General features: G+C 38.5%; 1 protein-coding gene across 2 annotated transcripts in view; it reads left to right on the forward strand.

Annotated features, from left to right (window-relative positions):
* The window catches only part of ATP6V1H (ATPase H+ transporting V1 subunit H), a gene marked incomplete at both ends in the record, with an annotated part of 123264 nt that overhangs the window by 36911 nt on the left and 63743 nt on the right, over window positions 1–22610 (forward strand). For both annotated transcript variants that reach the window (XM_080693665.1, XM_080693666.1), the window contains one exon: window positions 22436–22533. In XM_080693665.1, the coding sequence (XP_080549791.1) occupies window positions 22436–22533 (98 nt within the window). The remainder of the gene's footprint in view (window positions 1–22435; window positions 22534–22610) is intronic.

The raw sequence follows: 22610 nt of genomic DNA on the forward strand, positions 1-22610 counted from the left end.
AGCCACATTACCTACTTAGACCTTTTGATATCTCAATATCATTTTTTAAAATTCCTTGAGTTTTCAAAAGTTGAGAAAAGCTATATGAGAAATTGCAGTAAATAATGTTGCCACTTGGTGGCAGTATATGGCAACAACAATAAAGATTTTTTTCTGCTGCAAAATGAGAACAGATTTGTCTTATCTTTTAAATTATCCACAGAAGCATCATCATAAATTGAGTGGATTATTTCCAGCAGTTTAATGTAATTAACATCATATAAAATAAATTTTCTTAAACTCTTATATTGTCTTAGTTGTGAAAATAATACACAACATCAGATTTTGTCTGCTTATCCTTTCTGTTTAGTTTTTTTAATTGATTTTTTCAGTGAAATAATAAATAATCTCTTCTGAGGAACCTGCATGACCTTGAAAGTGGATTGTTAGGTTGATGCTCTGACAAAAGAACACTGTGATCTGTCACCAACATTGGAAGAATAGAAAAACTGGGAAGTTTTGTCAACTTGTTTTCCTTTTCTCCTGCCCATTTTCTCCTCCACCTATGTGTAGGAGACTGGCATGCCCCTCATGTCTGCATTCCACTGTGTCTAGTTTGTGGCTGCATATATTGTGGACTTGGTTTACCCTCTGTTATTTCTTTCTTTCTTTCTTTCTTTCTTTCTTTCTTTCTTTCTTTCTTTCTTTCTTTTTTTTTTTTTGGTGGTACTGGGGTTCGTGGAAGCCCTTCTACCTCCAGGCTATACTCCCAGACCTATTTTATATTTTTATTTGGAAATAGGGTCTCTTAAGCCAGCAAGGCTGGCTCCGAACCAGCGCGATCCTCCTGTCTCCGCCTCCCAAGCGCGGGGATTACAAGCGTGCACCACCACACCCGGCTACCCTCTGTTATTTCTAGAGGGCACTGTTTCCTGGTAGAGGGTGACATGAATTTCCAGGTCTCTTCCTTGCCTGTTCACTTTACCTCTCAGTGTCCTAGGGCAGCTTCATCTGATAGAGTTTCTTGTGGTGATGAGAAGGTTCTTTATCTGCACCATCCATCATGGCTGCCTCTAGTTGCCTGTGGCTCTGGAGCGCTTGGGTATGTAACTGGTGGGAGTAAAGTACATTTCCAGTGTTATTTAGTGTTTAAAAAATAGCTTGCCTGGCATGGTGGTGAATGCTTGTAATCTCCGCGCTGGGGAGGCGGAGACAGGAGGATCACGCAGGTTTGAAGCCAGCCGCGCTGGCTTAAGAGACCCTGTTTCCAAATAAAAATATAAAATCGGTCTGGGAGTGTAGCCCAGAGATAGAAGGGTTTCCAGGAACCCCAGTACCACCAAAAAAAAATTAGCTTTATTGAAATATGTTCCCTTCTGTAAAATCCATTCATTTACAGCTCAGTGGTTTTGAATAGACTTGGGCAGTAGTACAGCCATTGCCACAGTCTACTTTTTAACATTTTTAAAGCTCAGAAAACAAAAATCACCCTGTGCACATCAGTGGGCTCCCCCATTCCTCCTCTCCTCTTCCAACCCTGACGATCACTAATCTACTTTATATATCTGTGTTTGCTTCTTTTAACAGTTCATAGAAGGAAACTGTACACTTCTTCACTTAGCATAATGTTTCAAAATTCTTTCAAGTTTTAGCATGGAATGGCATCATTTTAGAATGGTAGGGGAAGTACGTTCCATTGGCTTTTGGCCACATTCCTTTAAGTTGTCTTTTGTGGTAGTTCTAATATGCTTGTGAGTGGAGGTTGGTTTTATAGCTTTGGCTTTGATTTAATTTAATGTTGTAGTGATATGATTCTTTCTAGTCCTCAAGAAGAGGTGAAGGATGCCCTTGATTTACTTCTTTATCACTTTGGTTATGAATCCCCTCAAAAGTACTCCCTAGCAAGCCATCATCAGTGGGCTGTATCAGTAGTTCTTGTGGTGCAGGCCTGTTCCTAAACTGTGGTTGACTCTAGCGATGTGCTCTGAAGTCTTGGGGCCTTCATAGCTCACAGTAGTTATGGCAGTTACTCCTCACCCATGGCTTTGCTTTCCAGTTACTGGTCGTCAGCTGTGTTTTGAAATATTGTACTGAGAATTCCAGAAATAAATATTCATAAGTTTTAGATAACTTTTATTGTAGTCTGTTATAATTGTCTTATTATTTTTACTTTTGTACTGTTCCAACTTATAAGCTTTATCATAGGTATAAGAAAAAAAAAATCTCGTGTTCAGCACAGTTTCTAGTTTCAGGATCCATGGGGGTCATGGACTACAACATTGGTGCTAATCTGACACTGTTGATTTCAAGAGTGTGGATTGATATTCACCCCCAAACAGTTATTTGATGGTTTTTCATTGTCCTTTAGTTTTCTATCACAAAGTTGATACTTGTAAACATTGGGAATCTTTAAGACACATATGCAGAATGTGTATTAGGAAAAGGAAGAAAGATAACCCATGACTTTTTTTTTTTTTTTTTTTTTTTTTTTTTGGTGGTACTGGGTGTGGAACCCAGGGGCTCTCCCTTGGAACTATACTCCCAGACCTATTTTTTTAAAATATTTTATTTGGAAACAGGGTCTCACTAAGTTTCTGAGAGCCTCACTCAGTAGCTGAGGCTGTCTTCAAACCTACGCAATCCTCCTGTCTCAGCCTCCCAAGCGTGGAGATTACAAGCATATGCCACCATGCCTGGCTGACTTTGTTTTTTGATCAGACTTTGTTTTTTGGAAGAATTGCCTGGAGATATATTCTGGCAATGCAAAAGAAAGTTAAGTGGTGAAGTATTTAAGCACAAGACTTCCTTTACATGTCTATTTGAAAGCATGCTATTGATAATAATGAGGTACCCTAACACTACATATTAAATGTATTCCTGGAAGTTATATTTAAGACAATAATTTAGAAATAAAATATGCTTTTTAATTATATCAGCAATATTTTTTTCTTGTAATAGTCTTAATAGTCCCGCAGTTGGATTATATGAGTAATTTGCAAATTACATTTCAAATACTACTTGAAGATTTATAAATTTGTAAGTCAAAAGTGAAATTACTCTTTGCAAGACTATATTTTAACTTAATCTAGGTATTTTATCAATATTGACTGAATGATCATTTTTGGAGGCCAGTTTCTGGGAAGTTTTTAGTTAGAATATAACATTGCCTTTTACTTCCTGAATATCAGATAATAATAATAGTATACCTTACAATAATCTGATGTTTTATAGAAACTGATTTCAGTTTCATAGCAGTGTTTTTTTTTAAGTTTGGCAGGACTATTATTCTTTTCTTTTATTGATGATGAAACAGTTTTGAAGAGGTTATTTGCCTGAGATAATGTGGCAACGTTTCTGATTCCTTTTGTGTTGTTCACTCCCTCCTCTGCTTCCTCCTCTCCCTTCCTTTTGTCTTTCTTTTTTCTTTTTCTTTTTTTTTTTGGTAGGTGCAGTGCTGGGGATTGAACCTAGGACCTCATACATGCTAGACGAGTCCTCTGTCACTTCATTGCATTTCCAGCCCTTCTGATTTTTGTCTTTTACTGTCATAACTTACTTAAAGTGAAATACACAGATGCTAGTGGAGTGGATTCATATATCATAATTCCTGCTACTTGAGACTTTCCTTTACCTCAAAAATAAAAGATTATTGTTACTATATCATTTATTACTAGAGATTGGTGAAGTCTAACCTTGAGACCTACATATAAATGGAGTATGAAGTCTTATGTGTTTGGATTCACTTATTTAACATTGTATCTATGACATTCAGTTGTGTTTAGCAGTAATTCTTTTTCACTGCTGTGTAATAGTATACTGTATAAATAATGTCTGTTTATATGAATAGTGTAATTACATGAATAATAGCTATTCTCTTATGAACATCTTTTCTTTTACAGACTCCTAGTAATGCCATTGGATTTTGTAAATAATATTGCTGTGATTATTCTCTACATGTCTAAATTCTGAGCACCTAATTCTAGAATGGGATTGCTGGATTATGGGGTTATGTAAACCGTTTTGGTGGATATTCCAGTCAGTTTTCTATACCAATTTATTGCCCTTTGACAAAGTATGAAAATTCTATTTGTTCCAGTTTCCTGGAAATGACACCTCACATCTGATATTGTCCTGTGTAATATTTCAAAATCTGTCTCTCTGATAGAAGCAAAAAGAGCAAAAAAAAAAAAAATCACACTTATGTTACTTATATACATGCTCGCAGTTATAAGAGTCATTTAATAGTCCTGAAAACATTAAATACTTCCAGAACTGTGAATCAGCAGCCTTCTGTCTCATGCAAAAGTGGTTACTCCAATTTATTGTAGTCAATTATGTGCTTCCAGAGTTCATCTTTCACTGGTACAATGTACTGAACATTTCCACTTTGTCTATGGAAAAGCTGCTCTGTATTGCAATAGACTTGTTTTCTCCAGAGCTCACAATTCCAAAATTTAGGTGAATACTATTGTACTCTTTAGTTTTCACTTAGGTGGTACGGTGAATATTGTTGAGGCGAATATTGAAAATTATCTATAGATAATTTTAAAACAGTTTCATATAGGTAGAGTCACTGATGTGTTTACATTTATCTTCTGTTGCCTGTTTACTTTGTAACCTCTCAAGTCTTGAATTACCATGTAATTCTGCAGACTGTGGACCTCTAAGGCCATATTCACCAGAAAGGTGAATTCTGTAGGTTGCTAGTTTTTGTATGGTGTGATTAGAATTACTGTGGTAGAATTACTGTGATAGAGTAAAAGCTTGCATTTTCAGCAACAGAAAATTTATCTAAATGACATTCTCTTCAGTGTGTTCAATAGTACAAACAGTGTTTTATCTGTCAGTGAGTAGGTTTGTTGAGTAAAGTGCAGGTTGTGGCAAGTTCTCAGGCAGGTGTGTGGCACAGTGGAATGAACACTAGTTCAGGCAAGAAGGAGGTTGACATAAGTGTCAGCCCAACACTTACTCACAGTAGTTGATGCTGTTGTTTTTGGTACTGGGGATTGAACCCAGAGATGTTCTACCTCTGAGCTATACCCCTGTCTATATTTTGTTTTTCATTTGAAACAGGGCTTAATACAAACCTGTGATCCTCCTATCTTGGCCTCTTAAGTACTCGATTATGAGTATGTCACCACACCTAGCTGCTTCTTTTTAAAACCAAGAATAATGAATATTTTATTTTATTTTTAGTGAAGATTTAAAGAAGTTTATTAAAAAGATAGAAATATGGAAGATAGTTACAGCCCCATGCCAGAATGGCATGGGGAAGTGGTTCAAATGAATACACCACCAAAGATACATATGGGCTGGACTTTTTATACCCATGACCTCCATCTTGTTTACATAATTCTGATGTAGTAAACGTCCCTGTAAGGTTCCTTCCCCAGCAAGGTGTGGCAAGATGTCTCCTTTCACGAAGACCCCTCCTCCCATCCTAGCTAGATTACCCAATTATTACATAAACCTGTCTTTAGAATGAGGATGAGGAAGTCCTAGTTCCCCTCTCCTATAGACTTGCTAATTACCTTTAGCTAGGTTAATTTACATTGGAATAATTGCCTGCTTCTAGGCAGAAAGAAACCAAGTCCTTTCACAGATTTGCCCCTCACCCATTTTTTGGAATATATTAATAATCATCGCTTTCTCAAATCTTCTTAGGCCATTCCCAATACTGGTACATTCCCCCCTCTGTCTAGTAACTTCCTGACACCTGTCAGGCCAAAGGTAGATACAGAAAATACATTTTGATTTTTATAATTTTATAAACATTTAACATGAGCTCAATTTCCATAGATTTTTCTCCCATTATTATTATACATGTACCCATAGCAAAGGAATAAGGGCGATGACTCATTGAGCTTCTTTTTTAAAAAAATTTTATTGGTGTATTATATTCATACATCATATTGGGGTAAAAAACTTGTGTGTAGAGACATGCACACATCACTGATTTAACCCCTACCCAATTCCCATCCCATTCCCTCCCCTTCCCTCCCTCCCTTGCTCGACTTAGTGGTTGACTGCCGAAAGCCAGCTAGTCCATTGGTCTATGTATCAGTTTTTTTGCCAGTACCAATGCTGTTTTTATTACAATGGCTTTGTAGTATAGTTTAAAGTCAGGTATTGTGATTCCTCCTGCATGGTTTTTGTTGCTGAGAACTACCTTGGCTATTCTGGGCTTTTTGTTATTCCAGATAAATTTAAGAACTGATTTTTCTATGTCTGTGAGAAAGGATCTTGGTAGTTTAATGGGCATTGCGTTAAATCTGTAGATCACTTTTGGGAGGATGGCCATTTTAATGATATTTATTCTGCCAATCAATGAACATGGAAGATCCTTCTATCTTCTAAGATCTTCTTCAATTTCTTTTTTCAGTGTTTTATAATTTTCTTTCTAGAGATCTTTTACCTCCTTGGTCAAATTTATTCCTAAGTATTTTATTTTTTTGTGGGAGATCCTGAGTGGAAGCGTTTTCTGAATTTCTTTTTCAGTGGATTTATGGTTGGTGTACAGGAAAGCTTCTGATTTTTTAAGGTTGATTTTGTATCCAGATACTTCACTGAATTTGTTGATCAGTTCTATAAGCCTTTTGGTTGAGTTTGTTGGGTTTTCTAAATATAGTATTATGTCATCTGCAAATAGTGAAAGTTTGAGTTCTTTTCCTATTCTCATTGAGCTTCTTAAGGCTGAACAGGGGTGAAAGTGGGCCCCGGCTTAGGGTATAGGTGTATGTAATTGGCATGGCTTTGATAGATGTCTTTGTCAGGTTCTGTCTGTAACACCATCTGATGTCGGATAGCTTAACCCTATGAGACAACACAATACAGATTAACCATGAAAACCCAAAAAAATAGCACTTAAATGAGAAATTAAAACCTGTTTTGCTGAATTAAGCTGAAACACACAAAGGTGGGATGTATTTAGTTTATTTTGTACCACGTGAATCCAGAAATTAGTACTGTGGAGACCTGGAATAGGGTTTGAGGTAATTTGAATAAAGATTTTAGATGATTTCTTATATGTTATATCATTAGGGTACTGTTTTTAAATTTTAATATATATGCCAGTATCTAATAGAGTGGCTTGAAGCTGAATAACAGCAAAATTGGTATTAAAAGGCTTTGACTGATTCGTTAAATTTTAAAGTCTTGACTGTTGAGCTATATGAGAAAATATTGTTTTTGTATCTTTTACCTATATTACCAGTCCTATGGGAGAACTATGATTTGCCCAGCACTGTAATATTAAGGAATTTTCTATTGCACTGTGTCACTGCTGTAGCCAGAGGGTGTAAGATAGCATCCTTTAGCTATTGAACATGTAACATTGGAAAAAGACCAAAAATGAACTACCGCATTGTTCAATTAATCCAGAAAAATGAGTACAATTAGGAAAAGTGAAAAGACACAAATTTGAGTGCCTGTATAATCCTGGAACTTAATGGTTTTAACTTCATTGAAGACAAACTTAACCATATAATTTGGAAACTATGGGCGAAACATAAGTTTAAAACCATCTTCACATATGCAAACAAATGTACCACAAACACTTTATAATTTGCTTTAAATGCTTTATAAGTTGTTTTAACCCTCTTGATTTTTCTATCCTGGTCCTTTCTTTCCCATTTGGGACAATCTTAGGATTTAACTTAGAAACAAACGAACATCCCACCAATGTTTTACAACTTACTTAACCCTCTGATTTTTCTATCCTGGTTTTTGTTTCCCATTTAAAAGACTTAAGTGGTACTTTAAGCCTTATGAAGTTAAGACCATTTTAAAGCATTGCATTCTGCATTTCCCCAATTTAATAATTTAATTATAAGACATTAGGTAAATATCACTAGCACCTTAAAACCTTAATTTTGCAAAAGGAATAAAATTAAAGACAATGCATATCATATTTGATCACACACCTTAAAAACTGTATTATAAATTACCACAGAAAACCAGGACATTAGATAAACATCACTAGTGTCTAAAACATTAATTTTGTCAAAGGAAAAAGAACTTTAAAAGCAATGTATATTGTATTTAATCACATTTCAGAGGTCTACTTGCACCGCTTTTTAGGAGTTTACAGTTTAGCTAAGACTGGTTGAAATTAAAACTTTGAACAATAACTTTAGTGATGTCAGTGAAAAGACAAAGTTGGTTTCCTGACATTATATCTCCTTGTTACCAGAGGAGCTCCTACCAGTTTGCTGCCCACCGGGAGGGTATTAAATGGGAAGGGGCTTTGCCACCCTTTCCCCTAGCTCCATATTCCCATATCCGATTGAGCTGCATGGCCCTTCTCTGTCCAGATGAAGTTTCCTGCATTCCCTAAAGCTAGTAGCCCAACTGGGGGCATCCAGCTGGGATGCCTGTGTGCATGGATCCCTGAGAGTGGCCTCGCAGTCCACCAGAAGGGCAATGCAGGCTTGCACTTTAGCCACCCTCCATTCTGCTCTGATTTGCCCCTTCTACCAGTCCCTCCTCTCAATGAGGTTTTCTAGTTGAAAATATTGCCATTTAAAAAAAAAAAGTAACCTTATTAATTTGCTTCCCTGAAATTAGTCTGTAATTTTTGTTGTGTCTAAGAATCCTGAGCTGCCATGAAGTCGGGCATGGCCTCCTTCTGAGCTTCCTCTCCTGAGGGCTTTCATATGCAAATGGAGCTGTGACTGCCTGCTGAATGCCAGACAATGCCTCCTGGGTGGGGCTGATCACCTAGCAAGCCTGCCTAGCAGTTATCTGGCTAAAACTTTTGACTCAGGCTTTTTCTTGAGCTCTTGGAGAAGCTTTCCTATTCAGGCTTTCAATAGGTGCTAGGGACTATGAACTGCCATAGTTCACAGACCAACAGGGTGCATGTGGCCGGAGTTGCTAATGGCCACGCTTCCTAGATGCTGCCGCCCAAAGCAAGCTAGCTTTATCTCCCTAGAACCTGTTTTTTTTTTTTTTTTTTTTTTTTTTTTTTGGTGGTACTGGGGATGGAACCCAGGGGCCTTCTACCTCTGGGTTACACTCCTGGACCTATTTTATATTTTATTTGGAAACAGGGTCTCTTAAGGCAGCTGAGGCTGGCTTCGAACCTGCGTGATCCTCCTGTCTCAGCCTCCCAAGCTGGGGATTACAAGCTTGTGCCACCACTCCTGGCTCTAGAACCTGTTTCTAACCACAGGAAAAAAAATAAAAAACTTACTACCATTTTGGAAATGGGTGCTGGCTGGCATCTCCTGTTTGGTGCTGGCTGGCATCTCCTTTTTGGGGAGCTTTCTGAAGGTGGGCCATGGGCATTTCTTTTTAGATTTAGCTTTGTATAGGGCTTTAAAAAGTGTCCCATCTGTAATGTGGGTAGAATGGACAGGCACTCATTGGGCCTATCATGCCTACGCTATTTAATGGGGAATTTTTCCCTCCCCTGGAGGAGATTCTGCCGTAGCTAGTCTGTGGCGGGGGAAGGGGGGGGGTCTCCACAGTTCCAGAGAGCCCGTTGGCGCTGGCAATCTAGTCATCCACCAGGATCTGGTTCCATTTTGGGGAGGGTTACTGACCTTCAAGATGCAGTGGCTTTCGGGCCACCAGTGAGATGCCCTGGAATTCACTTTCAGAGATGCTGTGATGCAAAGGCTGCTCTATAGTTGTTTTAAAGCTCAACAGCTCTACAGCTAGAGCTAAAGCTGCTGTTGCCCACCAACCCACTGCCCAAAAAGTCCCATGAAAACTACAGAGCCATGTGCCCTATGTTGCCCCAAGACGTTGGGCGCCAAATATGTTATGGTTTTGGAAACTGTCCCCAGGGATCTTTGTTAGACACCTGGGAATAATTTCCTGAAAACTCCCCAAAGAAACAGAAAAACAGAAAAAAACAGAAAAACCACGTGTTCTTGTCCTGAGCTAAGGGTCAACATACATTAGCCCAGACTCTTGCTGAAGATTTAAAGAAGTTTACTAAAAAGATAGAAATACAGAAGATAGTCACAGCCCCGTGCCAGAATGGCATGGGGGGTGGTTCAAATGAATGGCCTACCCAATAATGAATATTTTAATTGTTAACTTAGTTTCACATTAAAACAATAAATATGTACAATACCAATGCTAATTTTTTTCTTACCAGTGTTTCAAAAATGAAAAGGAAAAGGCATCTTAACTCTTAAAACATAGGGACTAAGAAAGGGTTTCATGTTCTTATATTTTTATTTTTTTATAATGTGCTTTTATTGGTATATTATAGTCTCACATCATAATATAAATTATGTTGACAATGATATACATGCACAGCGCACTTGGTGGGCCCATTACACTTCCCAATTTCCGCCTTTCCTGATCTAGAATACATCGATTGACATTTGCATATTAACATATATACACATAGTCAAAGGTAGTATTTCCATTAATGAACCTCAGTCTTTTTCCTCCCCTTCCCTTAGACCACCTCTCTGGCTCCAGTGAGGTTTCTCCTCTATTGTCTGGAGTCCCTGTGGTATCTCAGTTGCTCCCTAGCTTTTGCAAATTGGATAAAACATATGACCCTTCACTTTCTGTGACTAATCTCACTTAACATAATTAGGTCTCAGTTCCTTCAATCTTCTTGCAAATGATGTAATTTTTTCTTCTTTATTGCTGAGTAGAATTCCATTGTGTGTATTTCCCATAATTTTGTAATCTATTCATCTGTTCATGTTATATCTAGGTTGGTTCCATAATTTGTCTGTTGTGAATTGTGCTGCTCTGCACAAGGGTATGCATATATCATTGTAGTTCTCTGATTTTAGCCTTTTTGGAAAGATACCCAGGCATGGTATAGCTGTATCATATGGTGGGTCCATTCCCAACTTTCTGAGAAATCTCCACACTGATCTCTGTAGTGGCTAAACTAGTTTGGAATCCCACCAACAGTGTAGAAAAGTTCCTCTTTCCCCACAACCTTGCCAACATTTATTGTTATTTGAGTTCTTATGCTTATTGTTCTGATTGGAGTTAGATGGAATCTCAGTGTAGTTTTGATATGCATCTCCCTGATGGCTAATGATGTTGAACATTTTACATGTACCTATTGGCAATTTGTATTTCTTCTTTTATGAAGTATTTATTCAATTCAATTGCCCATATTTTGATTTATTTATTTATTCCACTAAAAATAATTTCACTTAAATTAGTCTTTTAAGTTCTTTGTATATTCTATATATTCTCTATCAGAGGGATAGCTGTTTTTCTTTGTGGGAACTCAATGCTATAAATTTTCCTCTCAACACTGCCTTCAAAGTGTCCCATAAATTTTGGTATGTCCTGTCTTTTGTTTAATTCCAGGAATTTTCCCCCTTATTTCTTTTCTGATCCAGTCCTCATTCAAGAGTATATCATTCAGTCTTGATGTATTTATGTAATTTCTTTGAGTATTGTTGATTACTACTTTCATTCCATTGTGATCTGAGAAGATGCAGGGAATTCTATTACATTTTTTGAATTCTCTGGTTCTTGCTTTGAGGCCCAGGATGTGGTCTGTTTTGGATAAGGTTCCATGGCAGCTGAGAAGAATGAGCATTTATTTGTTGCTGGTTGAAATATTCTGTATATGACTATTAGGTCCATGTGGTTTATTGTGTTCTTTAGGTCTGAAGAGTCTTTACTCTAATCTTTGTCTGGAAGATAGATCTAGTGGTGTGAATGGTGTGTTGAAGTCTCCCAATTTAATTTTATTTGGGTCTATATGAGACTTGGTGTCCTGAAGACATTGTTTTACAAATGTGAGTGCACCCACATTTGGGGCATAAGTCTTTACTATCATAAATCTTCTTGTTAGATTGTTCCTTATATTAATAAGAAGTGACTCACTTTGTCTCTTCTGATGTGTCTTAGCTTAAAGAGTTTTTTTTTTTTTTTGTATGAAAGTAACTGCACCTATGTTTGGAGCATAAATAATGTTGACTATCATTAGTTTCTCTTGATGGATTGTTCCTTTTACCAGTAAAAAATGACATTCTTTGTCTCTTATAAGCTTGGACTTGAAGTCTAACTCGCCTAATATCATAGTTACTACTTCTGCTTGTCTTCGAGTTCTCTTGGCATGGATTACCTTGCTCCAGTCCTTTACCTTAATTTTGTTACTATCTTTACTTGTAAGATGTCTTTCTTGCAGGCAGCAGATAGATGTATTCTAGGTTTTAATCCATTTTGCCACTTTATGTATTTTTATTCAGGAGTTGAAGCCATTTACATTTAGTGTGATTATTGAGTGATGATTTTTTTTCTAACATGTTGGGATTTTACTTCTGTTTGAGATACTGTTCTTTGCTTAGTTGTCTGCTGTATGGAAATTCTTGATTCTCTGGTCCTGGTGTGTATTACATATTTCTTCTTTTTAGGTAATCTCTTTGAGTATTTTCTTCAGCACTGGTTTTGAAGACATAAATTCCTTCAGATTCTGTTTGTTGTAGAAGATTTTTACTTCCCCATCTAATTTGAGAGATAGTTTTGCTTGGTAGGAAATTTTTGCTGCAAGTCATTTTCTTTTAGAGTTTGGAATATGTTACTCCATGCCCTTCTGGCTTTCTTGACTTGGTTTGGGAAGTCTGCAGTGATTCTAATTGGTTTCCCTCTGAATGTCACTTCCTCCTGTTTTTGTTGCCTTTAATATTCTCTCGTTGGCTTCTACATTGGTCATTTTGACTATTACCTGGCTTGGGGAACCTTTTCTCTGATCTTGTCTAAAAAGGTGTCTATAAGTTTTCTGTACCTTTGTATCAACCTCATGCTCTATATTTTGGAAATTTTCTGCTATTACTTCTTTGTAAAGATTGTTGATCACTTTGTTTTCACCTTCTTTTCCCTCCTCTATGCCAATTATTCTTATTTTAGCTGTTTTAAAATGGGCCCATATTTCTTTAATGTTCAACTCATGCTGAACAATTGTTTTTTTACAAGTTATATACTATGCATTAGTTTTTGGAGTGATCATCTTCTAGGAGTGAGATTTTATTTGTCCATGTGGTCTAATAGATTGCTTATAGTTTGAATTGATGCCTTCACTTTAATGATTGCATCCTTTATTTCAGTCTTTCTAAATTCTTTCTGGAAGTCCTGTATTATTTCTACTGTACATTCCTGATTTGACCTTCTGGAGATCTCTGCAATTCTGCTGTTAGGTTCTGTTATTGTGGTGTTGTGGGAGCTTATTGCCTTTCTGTTACTCCTTCTCATGATTTCAGAAGTTTGTATCTGTTGCTTTTGATAGTTGCTCTCAGTCTCTAGGTGTCAGCTGGTATATCCAAGGGCAAGTTGTATTCAACAGTGAAGATTGAATGAGGAGGGAAGTGAAGTTGTAAATGGAAGAATAGGGTAAAGCCTCAGATAGGATTGAATAGAATGAGAGTATGAGTTTGATAAGGTAGTATATATTAGAGATTAGAGATAATGAAAATGTAGCAGTATTCTAGTAACCAATGTAGAGTTTCTCGTATAGTGATATGAAGTAGATTTAATACAAGACAAGGAAGAAAGAAGAAGAGAGAAAAAAAAGAAAGAAAAGGGATAGAGAGAAGGCAATAGGTATGTACAAGGGAAGAAGCTTGGGAGGGGGTTTGGAAGAGTGTAAAAATTATAGGCATACACCCTCACACACACAAAAATGAACAAAACCCCAAAACAACCTCAACAACAAATTAATGCAACTTTATGAATAAATGAATATTCAGCAGACTGGGCCTCTGCAGTCTCTCTCTGTGCAGATACCGAGTGCCACTGGAATCTTTCCTGTTGTAAGCCTGGTTCTCTGAGTCTTTCTCATTCTATTCTGATGGCTGGTAACAACGGGGCTGGATCTAGTGTTAAGTGCATGTCACCCTTCACACTTTCCACAGATTTGGAGCCTTGGCATCTCCCTTCCTCTTTAGGTGGCGTATGCCTCTGAGACCAAACTCAATGTAAGTGTCTCTGTTCTCCACAGCTAGGGCTGGGCTAGTCTGACTTCTCCCTGTTCACCATGATTGGGTGGTCTGTGCAGATTCTGGAGATCTCGTTAAGTCTAGTGTTAAGCTTAGATCTCCCCCCACACTTTTATCTGACCACAGCCTGAGTCTCTCTGAACCTCTGCTATGTCTAAGAGCAGACCCCATCCCCACTTCTTCGTGTTGAGCCGCATAGTATCAGATCCAGGGAGTTTATCATGGTTGCACAAGTCACTGGGGTCACTGCGCTGGGCCTTCTGCAGGAACTGCAGCTTAACATATGGTATTATTGAGCGCTGTTATGGATCTTTGAAGGGTGTGGTAAGCTCGGCCACCACTGCTGCAAGTTGTAGACTCTATTCCTTCCTTTGTGGGCTGAACTGCATAGTCTCAGATTCAGTCATTTATTGAGGCTGCGTGAGTCTCTGGGGGCACCACACTGGGTCTTCTCCTGCAGGGATTTTGGCTTCACTTACATTTTTGTTACACACTGGTCTGGATCTCTGGAGGACATGGTGAGCTCGGCCACTGCTGCTGCTGCAAGTTGTAGCCGATGTTTGCGCAGGAAGAATCAATGACTTACAGTTCCAATGATCTGTAGCTCCTTACTTAAGGTCTTTGGATGTTTTCCTGGAATTGGATGCAGTGAGGCAAGATGGCACTGTTGTGGTACCTGGGGCCACGAGACTGGCAGGTTTCTTTTTTGGTTTCGAGTTCTGCTCTGGAACCTTGGAGGGTGTGGTGAGTTTGGCTGCCACTGCTGGAAGTTGTAGCCAGTGTTTGTGGTGGTAGAACTGATGGCTTACAACCCTAATGGTCTGCAGCTGCTCACTTCAGGTCCTTGGTTGTTTTCTTGTTCCTCTCTGGAGTTGGTTGCTGTGAGGCAAGATGGTGCCATCTCCACACCTGATGCTGCATGGCGGGTGGGTTTCTTTCTGTTCTCTGATCGGTCTTCTAATCCTCTTTTTCCCTGTCCCTTTTACCTATCATTTTATTCCTCTACTGATATTATTTTCTGACTTTGTAGAGTGCTGTTTTTGAGGCAATGGAGATTGGGCGTCAGCAGGACTGGTGTGTGCTGCTTCCCTTGAGCACCATCTTCCTGGAGGTCTAAGTAGCTTTGTCTCCATTCAATGTTATTATTGAGATAAGGTTTTCTTCCTGTCATTTTGAGTTCTATTTTCTGTTTGATATATTGTTATTTCTTCCTTGCTTACTTGTCCATCTGGTGAGATTCATCTCTTCTCTGGTTCTGGAATTTGCTTTTTTCTTCTTTGTGCTTTATTTCTTTAAGTATTTTTTTTTCTAGTGCTGGCTTGATAGTTGTGAATTCTTTAAGTTTCTGCTTGTTCTGGAATGTTTTTATTTCTTCATCAATTTTTGTTGGGGTCTGCACAACCGCCTGACAAAACCACGAAACTTCCAATGAATCAGCTACATGTAGCGCCGAGTGTGTTGGGGTCTGCACAATTGCCTGACAGAACTTCAGATGAATTGGCAACATGTAGCAGTGAGCGGATATGGAGGTCGTAACTACTCCCCTTGCCCCTGCTAGCCCAATTTGGTAATGTTGAGCCTTATTGGCTCAAATAATGCTTCCGTGCTCATGAACCCCTCGTGCATTGGATAATCATTGGCTGCAAGTTATGTGCTTTGCACATGCAAGAGTGACCTTTAGCTTGATAGGTTAGAATAGTTTCCTGTTGGAAATCCTGCTTGCGGTTTTTTGCTTTAAATTGGGTTGCCTGAGAAAAATAAATTAGATCCTGCTTGACTTGACTCCCGGCTCGTTGTGTGCTTCTGTTCGGGCCGCCGGCACTCTCCTTCCTGCTCAGCCCCACCGCTGATGGGCTGGACCCATCAAATTTTGAATGATATCTTTGCTGGGTATAGCAGTATTGCTTAGAAGTTGTTTTCTTCCAGGGTCTGAAGTAATTCATACCAGTCGTTCCTGATTTTCATGACTTGTGAAGTCTAGAGTGATTTTTATTGTTTTGCCCCTGAATGTCACCCTTACTTATGTTCTTGCTGCTTTAAGATTTTTTCCTTGCTTCTATGTTAGTCATTTTGATCATTACATGGTGTGGAGAGGTCCTTCTTTGATCTTGTCTTAATGGTATTCTGTATTTCTCCCGTACGTGAATGTTCAAGTTTTTTTCTGTGTTTGGAAAATTCTCTGAAATTATTTCTCTGAAGAGGTTTCTGGTACCATTGGTTTGTGCTTCCATCCCTTCTTCATTACCTTTTATCTGTAAATGTGTTTCATATTGTCCTATATTTTTTGGATGTTTAGGCTGTGTTGTTGTAAAATCTTCTGTATATTGTTGACTATGTTTTTAGTTTTGAATCAACTGTCATCCAAGAGTGATACCTGTTTTCCATGTTGATAGCTTGCTAGCATTGGTTTCTGTTATAGTCTTTAATTCATTTATTGACTCCTTCATTTCATTCAAAAGCTTCTTTCTCGTACTTTCTTAGAACCTTAGTTTCTTCATTCATTTACTGTACACTTTCTTTGAGGCTTTTTTTTTTTTTTTTGGTGGTACTGGGAATGGAACCCAGGGCCTTTCTACCTCCTGTCTACACTCCCAGACCTATTTTATATTTTATTTGGAAATAGGGTCTCACTAAGTTGCTGAGAATCTCACTTAAGTAACTGAGGCTGGCTTTGAATCTGCACAATCCTCCTGTCTCAGCCTTCCAGGTACTGGAATTACAAACGTTCGCCACCACGCCTGTCTCTTTGAGGCCATTAATCATATTGAAGATCAAAATTTGGAATTCTCCTTCTTGTATGTTTTGCAGGTCAGTACTGGTAATCTCTGTAGGTCAGTACCAGTACACTCCCTTGTTGTTGAGTTGTGTGAGTTTTTTTTGCTGTTTCTCATTTTCTTATTTTCAAAATTCTCAGGTTTGTGTTTCTATTGTCTTGCCATCTTCTTCCTCCTTGCATGTGAGTCATCTATATGTTATCCCTTTATAATAAGATCTATTCTGGATGTATATATTTGTCTCTACCAATCTGATGCATACAATTATATTTTGAATTTGTCCCTTAGAGCCTCTTTAGCTATATCTTGTTCTTAGTTAAGGTAGACAGGAGCCTCTGATTGGCTTCTGGCTGCCATGCTTTCCATGCCAAAACTTCTCTGGGCCAGAGCCTGTGATGATCTGTTCAGAGCCTGCAGCCTGCTGGTTGAGATTTTAGTGCTCCACAGATACCACTGCTGCTCTGCTGATTGTGAGCCCATGATACTGCAGAATGCTGACCTCCAGCCACCATGGCCAGTGGGACTAGGCTCTTCAGAGCCACCTATTGCTCTGTGTGGCCCAGCTTTCTGAGCTTTGATGGCCCTTGGGAGACTGCCCCTGACTTGTTTGTTATGGTTCCATGAGGTACTGTCAGATACTAGCATGCATGCATGCCAGCCACAAACTGTGCTGCTGGAGAGAGTATTGTGTTCTCAGCTTATAGCTGTTTTCAAGTGAAATCCTGCCAAGCCTATGTGTGGCCTTCCAGCCTCCAGGTGCAGCCTGGCCAAGATGGTGGTGCTGCTACTGCTTCCCGCCCAAGGCCCAAGGTCTGACAGAGAGAAATTGTACAGTTTCTTGCTTTTGGAGACTGCAGTTAGGTAGGCTGAGTTATTTTCCCCCAGACTCCGTGGGTAGATGTCCTGTGGTATTTTTTAGAGTCCCAATAGGGCTCAGTTAACTGCAAACTGAAAATCTCTCCTGCTCGAATGTCTCTAGGTATTGTGTGCTAATTCATGTTTCTGCTGTACCCAACAGTAGCCCCTACCCCTACCTCTGCAGGAGTGGTTTGCAGACTCTCAGACCCCCATGAGTCTATTTTTTTGCCTTGCAAATCCCTGTTGCTACACAGAGTGCTCTCCCACTGATTAGTTTATAGTCTTGGTGAGCATTGCTCTGGATCTCTACTGAAATAAATGGGTTCAGCCATAGCCACAGGGTCCAGCTGGATTAGGCAGCTGGTTCCCTGTCGCACATGGAATGATATGCCAAACGCTTCTGATGAAAGTCTCACAAAAATCCACAGTTTCTTTGCTGGAGGTCTTGGGAGCTGTGGTGCTGGCATCTGCCAGACCCAGCATGGCCTGGCCAGGCCAAGATGGCAGTGGTGCTGCTTCCGCTGCTCTGTGTTCACCAGATGAGCTATGCGGAGTTTTTTACAGTCCTCTGCTCTCTTTTCTGGCTCTGATTATGCCTCGTTTTAACTATTGTTTTGTTGAATTTTTTGCTGCTTTTCTTTCCTTGTCAAGAAGCAGTCTTCCCTGTGATTGATTGAATTTTGAGTTTTAGAGTACTTGAAATCTGCTATTTACCTCCATGTTGCCATCTTCCTTCCTGTTTTTATATTTTTAATTTCCCTATATAATTTTTTCTGCATGTAGGAAATATGAAACATTTTGTCATAAGCCACATTGACATCATAATAAAATGAGACGTCTGTCACACAATTCAAGTTACAAATGGAACTTGCTCAGCAATGAGCTTTCTCCCTCTTTAGAGGTAACACAGTATAGTGGAAAGTGACATAAGGCCATCTCAGGTTAGCTATCCATTATTATTTAGTTAAATGACTTAGAAAAGGTATCTCATTGATGTTCTGCTTCTTCAACTAGAAAGCAGGCAGAATAATGTCCACTTAAAAGGGTTCTTTGAAAGCTTAAACAAGAGATGTAGGTAGTTTCTTATTTGAAGAGTTTTCTGTGTGATAGGTCCTCAAAGTTCATCTTTGCTCCTTCTACTTCTTTCCCCCAACATTTTTTTCCTTCTGTCAACATCTCTTTTATAATAAAAGTAGAAATGGCACTATTCCATTATTGTGTCTTTTACAAACCCGATGCAGCGTATTCAATGCTGCCCTTGAAAATCTTGACAGTCTTAAAGTGTGTGCTGCAGTTTCCCCTCCAAGCCTGTGGTGCTTCACTTCTTGGTGTTTCTTTTTTCTTCTTCGTTCTTGTGCTTTTCTGATTTAGGGCAAGGAGAAAGGCTGCTCACTAAAGCACCTGCATTATTGGATCCCAAGGATGGTTTTTGCTTCCCAGTTTTTCTCTGAACTCAATAATTTCAACAAGTTGTATTGGCTTTTAAAGCCTTGTGAGCCTTGTCTGCAGAGATGGGTATCACAATAATGAGCCATATTCAAGGTATAATACTAGGTTTATCTAAACTGACTGTATTTTGGGTCAGTAAGTCTGCATACAGATAATACTTTATCAGTGGAGAAATGAATTGCTTTGACAACTTCTAATGGAAACCATGTAGCTAAATGAGCTCTTAACATCATAAATATTTCCTAGTAAAACAGGATGACATAGAGAGAACTCAGAATTGATTAGTAATTTGTATTAGCTCTCAAATTGAGATGATAAAATAAATTAGGCAATTTTGCAAGGTCCATAATTTCTTTAGGAATTTTTTGATTTGTCTTTTGTTTGGTGGTATGGGGGATTGCACCCAGGGGCATTGTACCTTTGAGCTATACCCCAGTCTTTTTTATTTTTGTTTTGAAAAAGGGTCATGCTGGGTTGTTAAGAGTTTGGCAATGAGCTGAGGCTGCTCTTGGACCTGTGATTATCCTGTCTCAGCCTCCCAAGTACTAGGTTTACAGGCATGCATTACCACATCCGGCTTAGGAGATACTTTTAACAGTCAGTCAGATTCAATCTTGATTTCAAAAAGAGATAGGGTAATAGTGCCATGTTGTATTTATTTCTATGTTTTTGATAATTATCAATATGGAAATTTTGATCATAGTTTTAGACTTTTAGACCATCAATTAGGATACTGTTCATTTGGAATTAGTATAAGATGCCCCATTTATTGTACTTCTTTTGTTTGCTTATTCAAGAAATAATTATTGAGTGGATCATAGTACAGTGCATGGTATTGAGAGTGTAGAACAGGATGTGCATGGAGCATACATTGTGTCTGGGGAGGACACATGAAAGAAGTGGATTAAACACAGTCAATTGTTTCTGTAAACTTGTGGCACTGCCTTTGAGAGAAAAGAACAGGGTCCTTTGAAAGTGCACAGTGAGTTTAAGTGTTCAGATTTGAGCAGGCTCAAAACGTGTAAGGAGCTAAGGGTGACCCTTCAGGAGAGGGATTAGAGCACTGTGTGGGAGGAAGGGCACACAGACTTTGTGATGCTGTGGTCCTGGGCAGCTGTTTCTCCTAGCAAAGAGCTGGCATGAATGGCTGGTGATATGGATTGATAGGTGTGGGGTGAGATGTTGGTAGCTAGGTGGATCTCGAGTGAGGGCTGTTTTCCTCTCAGGTGCTGGGTGTGAGGGAGGAGAGTGGGAGATGTGTGAGAGTGACCTTGGGGAGCAGCGGAGAGAGCAGACCAGAAGGCATGTGGCTTCAAGTGGCTATGTGTCATTTTTTCTAGCTATAGGATTAGAGGTGGTGATTTGTTGAATTGATTAAAACCTGATTTAAAAAATATTTATTGAATAGTTTATGCAAGAAACTAATAAGACATTTTTCCTTTTTGAGGTACTGGGGATGGAACCCAGGGGCATTCTATCTCTGGGATATATTCCCAGCCCTATTTTTTATTCTTTAATTTGAAACAGGGTTTCACTGAGTTGCAAAGGGCTTCACTAAGTAGTGAGGCTGTGAATTGTGATTGTCCTGTCTCAGCCTCCGAAATGCTGGGGTTATACTTGGCTTAGTAAGACATTTAAGTGAAATACAAAGATGTGATGTGGTCTACTTTAGTTGAAGGTTATACTTTGAGAGTGGTCCTGGCCTGGGATGAGAACTGTCTTAGTGTGAAGGAGGAGAGGGCACTGTCATTGCAGGACCAGCACCTACATGTGCTTGCTCATAATCTGAATACAAAAGCTGTAGCGACAAGCAAGATTCATCCTGGACTGTGTTATGCATTTCCATGTGATGTGGTGAATGGGTGCAGAAAGGCTGACAGTGACCTGAGAGGTTTTGTGCCCAGAGGAAAGCGATGATAGGAGGATGAGGAGAGGATGCTCTCTTTCTTTCTTACTCACTGATGCTTAGAAATGCTGCTCAAGATCTCTCTAAGCAAGAAAGATGGCATTCTTCCTCTCTATTAGGGGTTTCTATTTGCTGACTTAGTTGGACAAAAACATCTTTTGTTCCATTGTGTAAGGTTTAGAGTTGAAAACTTTCTTTTTAATTAATATTTTCTAATTTTTGAATTTTTCTTCGCTATGTCATATGAACAATGTTTACTACTTTCTAAGTGGGGCAAAAGATAATCTTTTCTTGATAACATTTGTCTGTTTCTACCTAATGTACCTAAGCCATTGGGTTTTGTGTTTGAACACCTGGAGTTTCTTTGAAGTGGTTAATTTTTATGAATGGTGTTTAAATGAGAACACAGAGTTTAATAGTATTGTGAATATTATGTTTTTAATTTTTATAATATCCATAATTCTTTCCTTTTAAAAGTTTAATAGAATATTGTTTATGAAGTCTAGGGTCTGCAATTTACTTTAATCTCTCTACTTCTTAAAAATATAAGGCTCACTGTAAATATTTAGAGAAGATCCCAGGCCAGGTGTTTCTAGTACCTTTGGTAAAATGGGGGAGGAGCGGCTTGCACTTTCCAGGAGTATTATTTCTATTTATTTCAAGTTTCAGATAGTGATATTGAACTGGCATTTTAGAAATCATGGAATGTATTTTACAAGTGTTTAATTTGACTTTTCTGTATGCCATTCAAATTCCTTTTGAAGTTCCCATTTATTGCATTTCTACAATATATCTAGCTGTGTGCAAAATGAATTATTTCCCCAACCTGACAATATCTCTTCAGGGTATTTGACAGTGTTGTCATTGTTAGGGACAAAGAAGCTAAATACTAAACTAAATACTGTCTTAAGAGGGCTCAGTAACTTAGCTGAAGTTATTTAATTATGCATCTATCTCAAAGCACTCACTGTTCTTTCTGTCATTTTTATTATTGTTCTTTGATACTTACGTTATTATCTAGAGTAGTATTCCTCTTCCATTCTTCTTCTATTTGGGGGAATGTGAAATGTACCAAGGCAATATGCTAATTTATCAAACCATATCAAAGATAGAATTATATTGTTTCTTGATTTTCCTGGTTATGTGTGTTAAGTAGTCCAGAATTGCATGGATTTAACCTGAGAGAGGAATCGTCTTTATTTCTAAAAAGCAATGGTAAAGGAAACATGAAGATCAATTTTGAAAAGATATTAGGGGATTCTTCATGCTCTGATGCTAATAAATTGTAGTAGAATAGACTTTCATGTAGAAATGTGTATACTTGGTCTCATTGAATGCATTCCTGTTTTATTTATTTTAATTTCCAAAATATATTCTAATTAGTGTTAAATTATATGCTGTTCTCATCATTTTTACTTAAATGATCCATTGATTCCAGTTTCCAAAGAGTATCAAGTATTGGCAGAGAGTCTTACATTAAAAAAAATTTCTTGGTTTGTTCCCACTTTTAAGACTGTTCATTTCTCTTCATGTAGAGTTCTCAGTACGTACAGTGTGTTGCCGGGTGTCTGCAGCTGATGCTTCGGGTCAACGAGTACCGCTTTGCCTGGGTGGAAGCAGATGGGGTAAACTGGTGAGTGCCCTTTATGTTTAATATACAGTAACATTTGAAAGTATTAATCCTTGACATTTTCAAGGAAATTAATACAT

Source organism: Muscardinus avellanarius, assembly GCF_963383645.1.
Source record: "Muscardinus avellanarius genome assembly, chromosome: 4".
NCBI classification, from domain to species: domain Eukaryota; kingdom Metazoa; phylum Chordata; class Mammalia; order Rodentia; family Gliridae; genus Muscardinus; species Muscardinus avellanarius.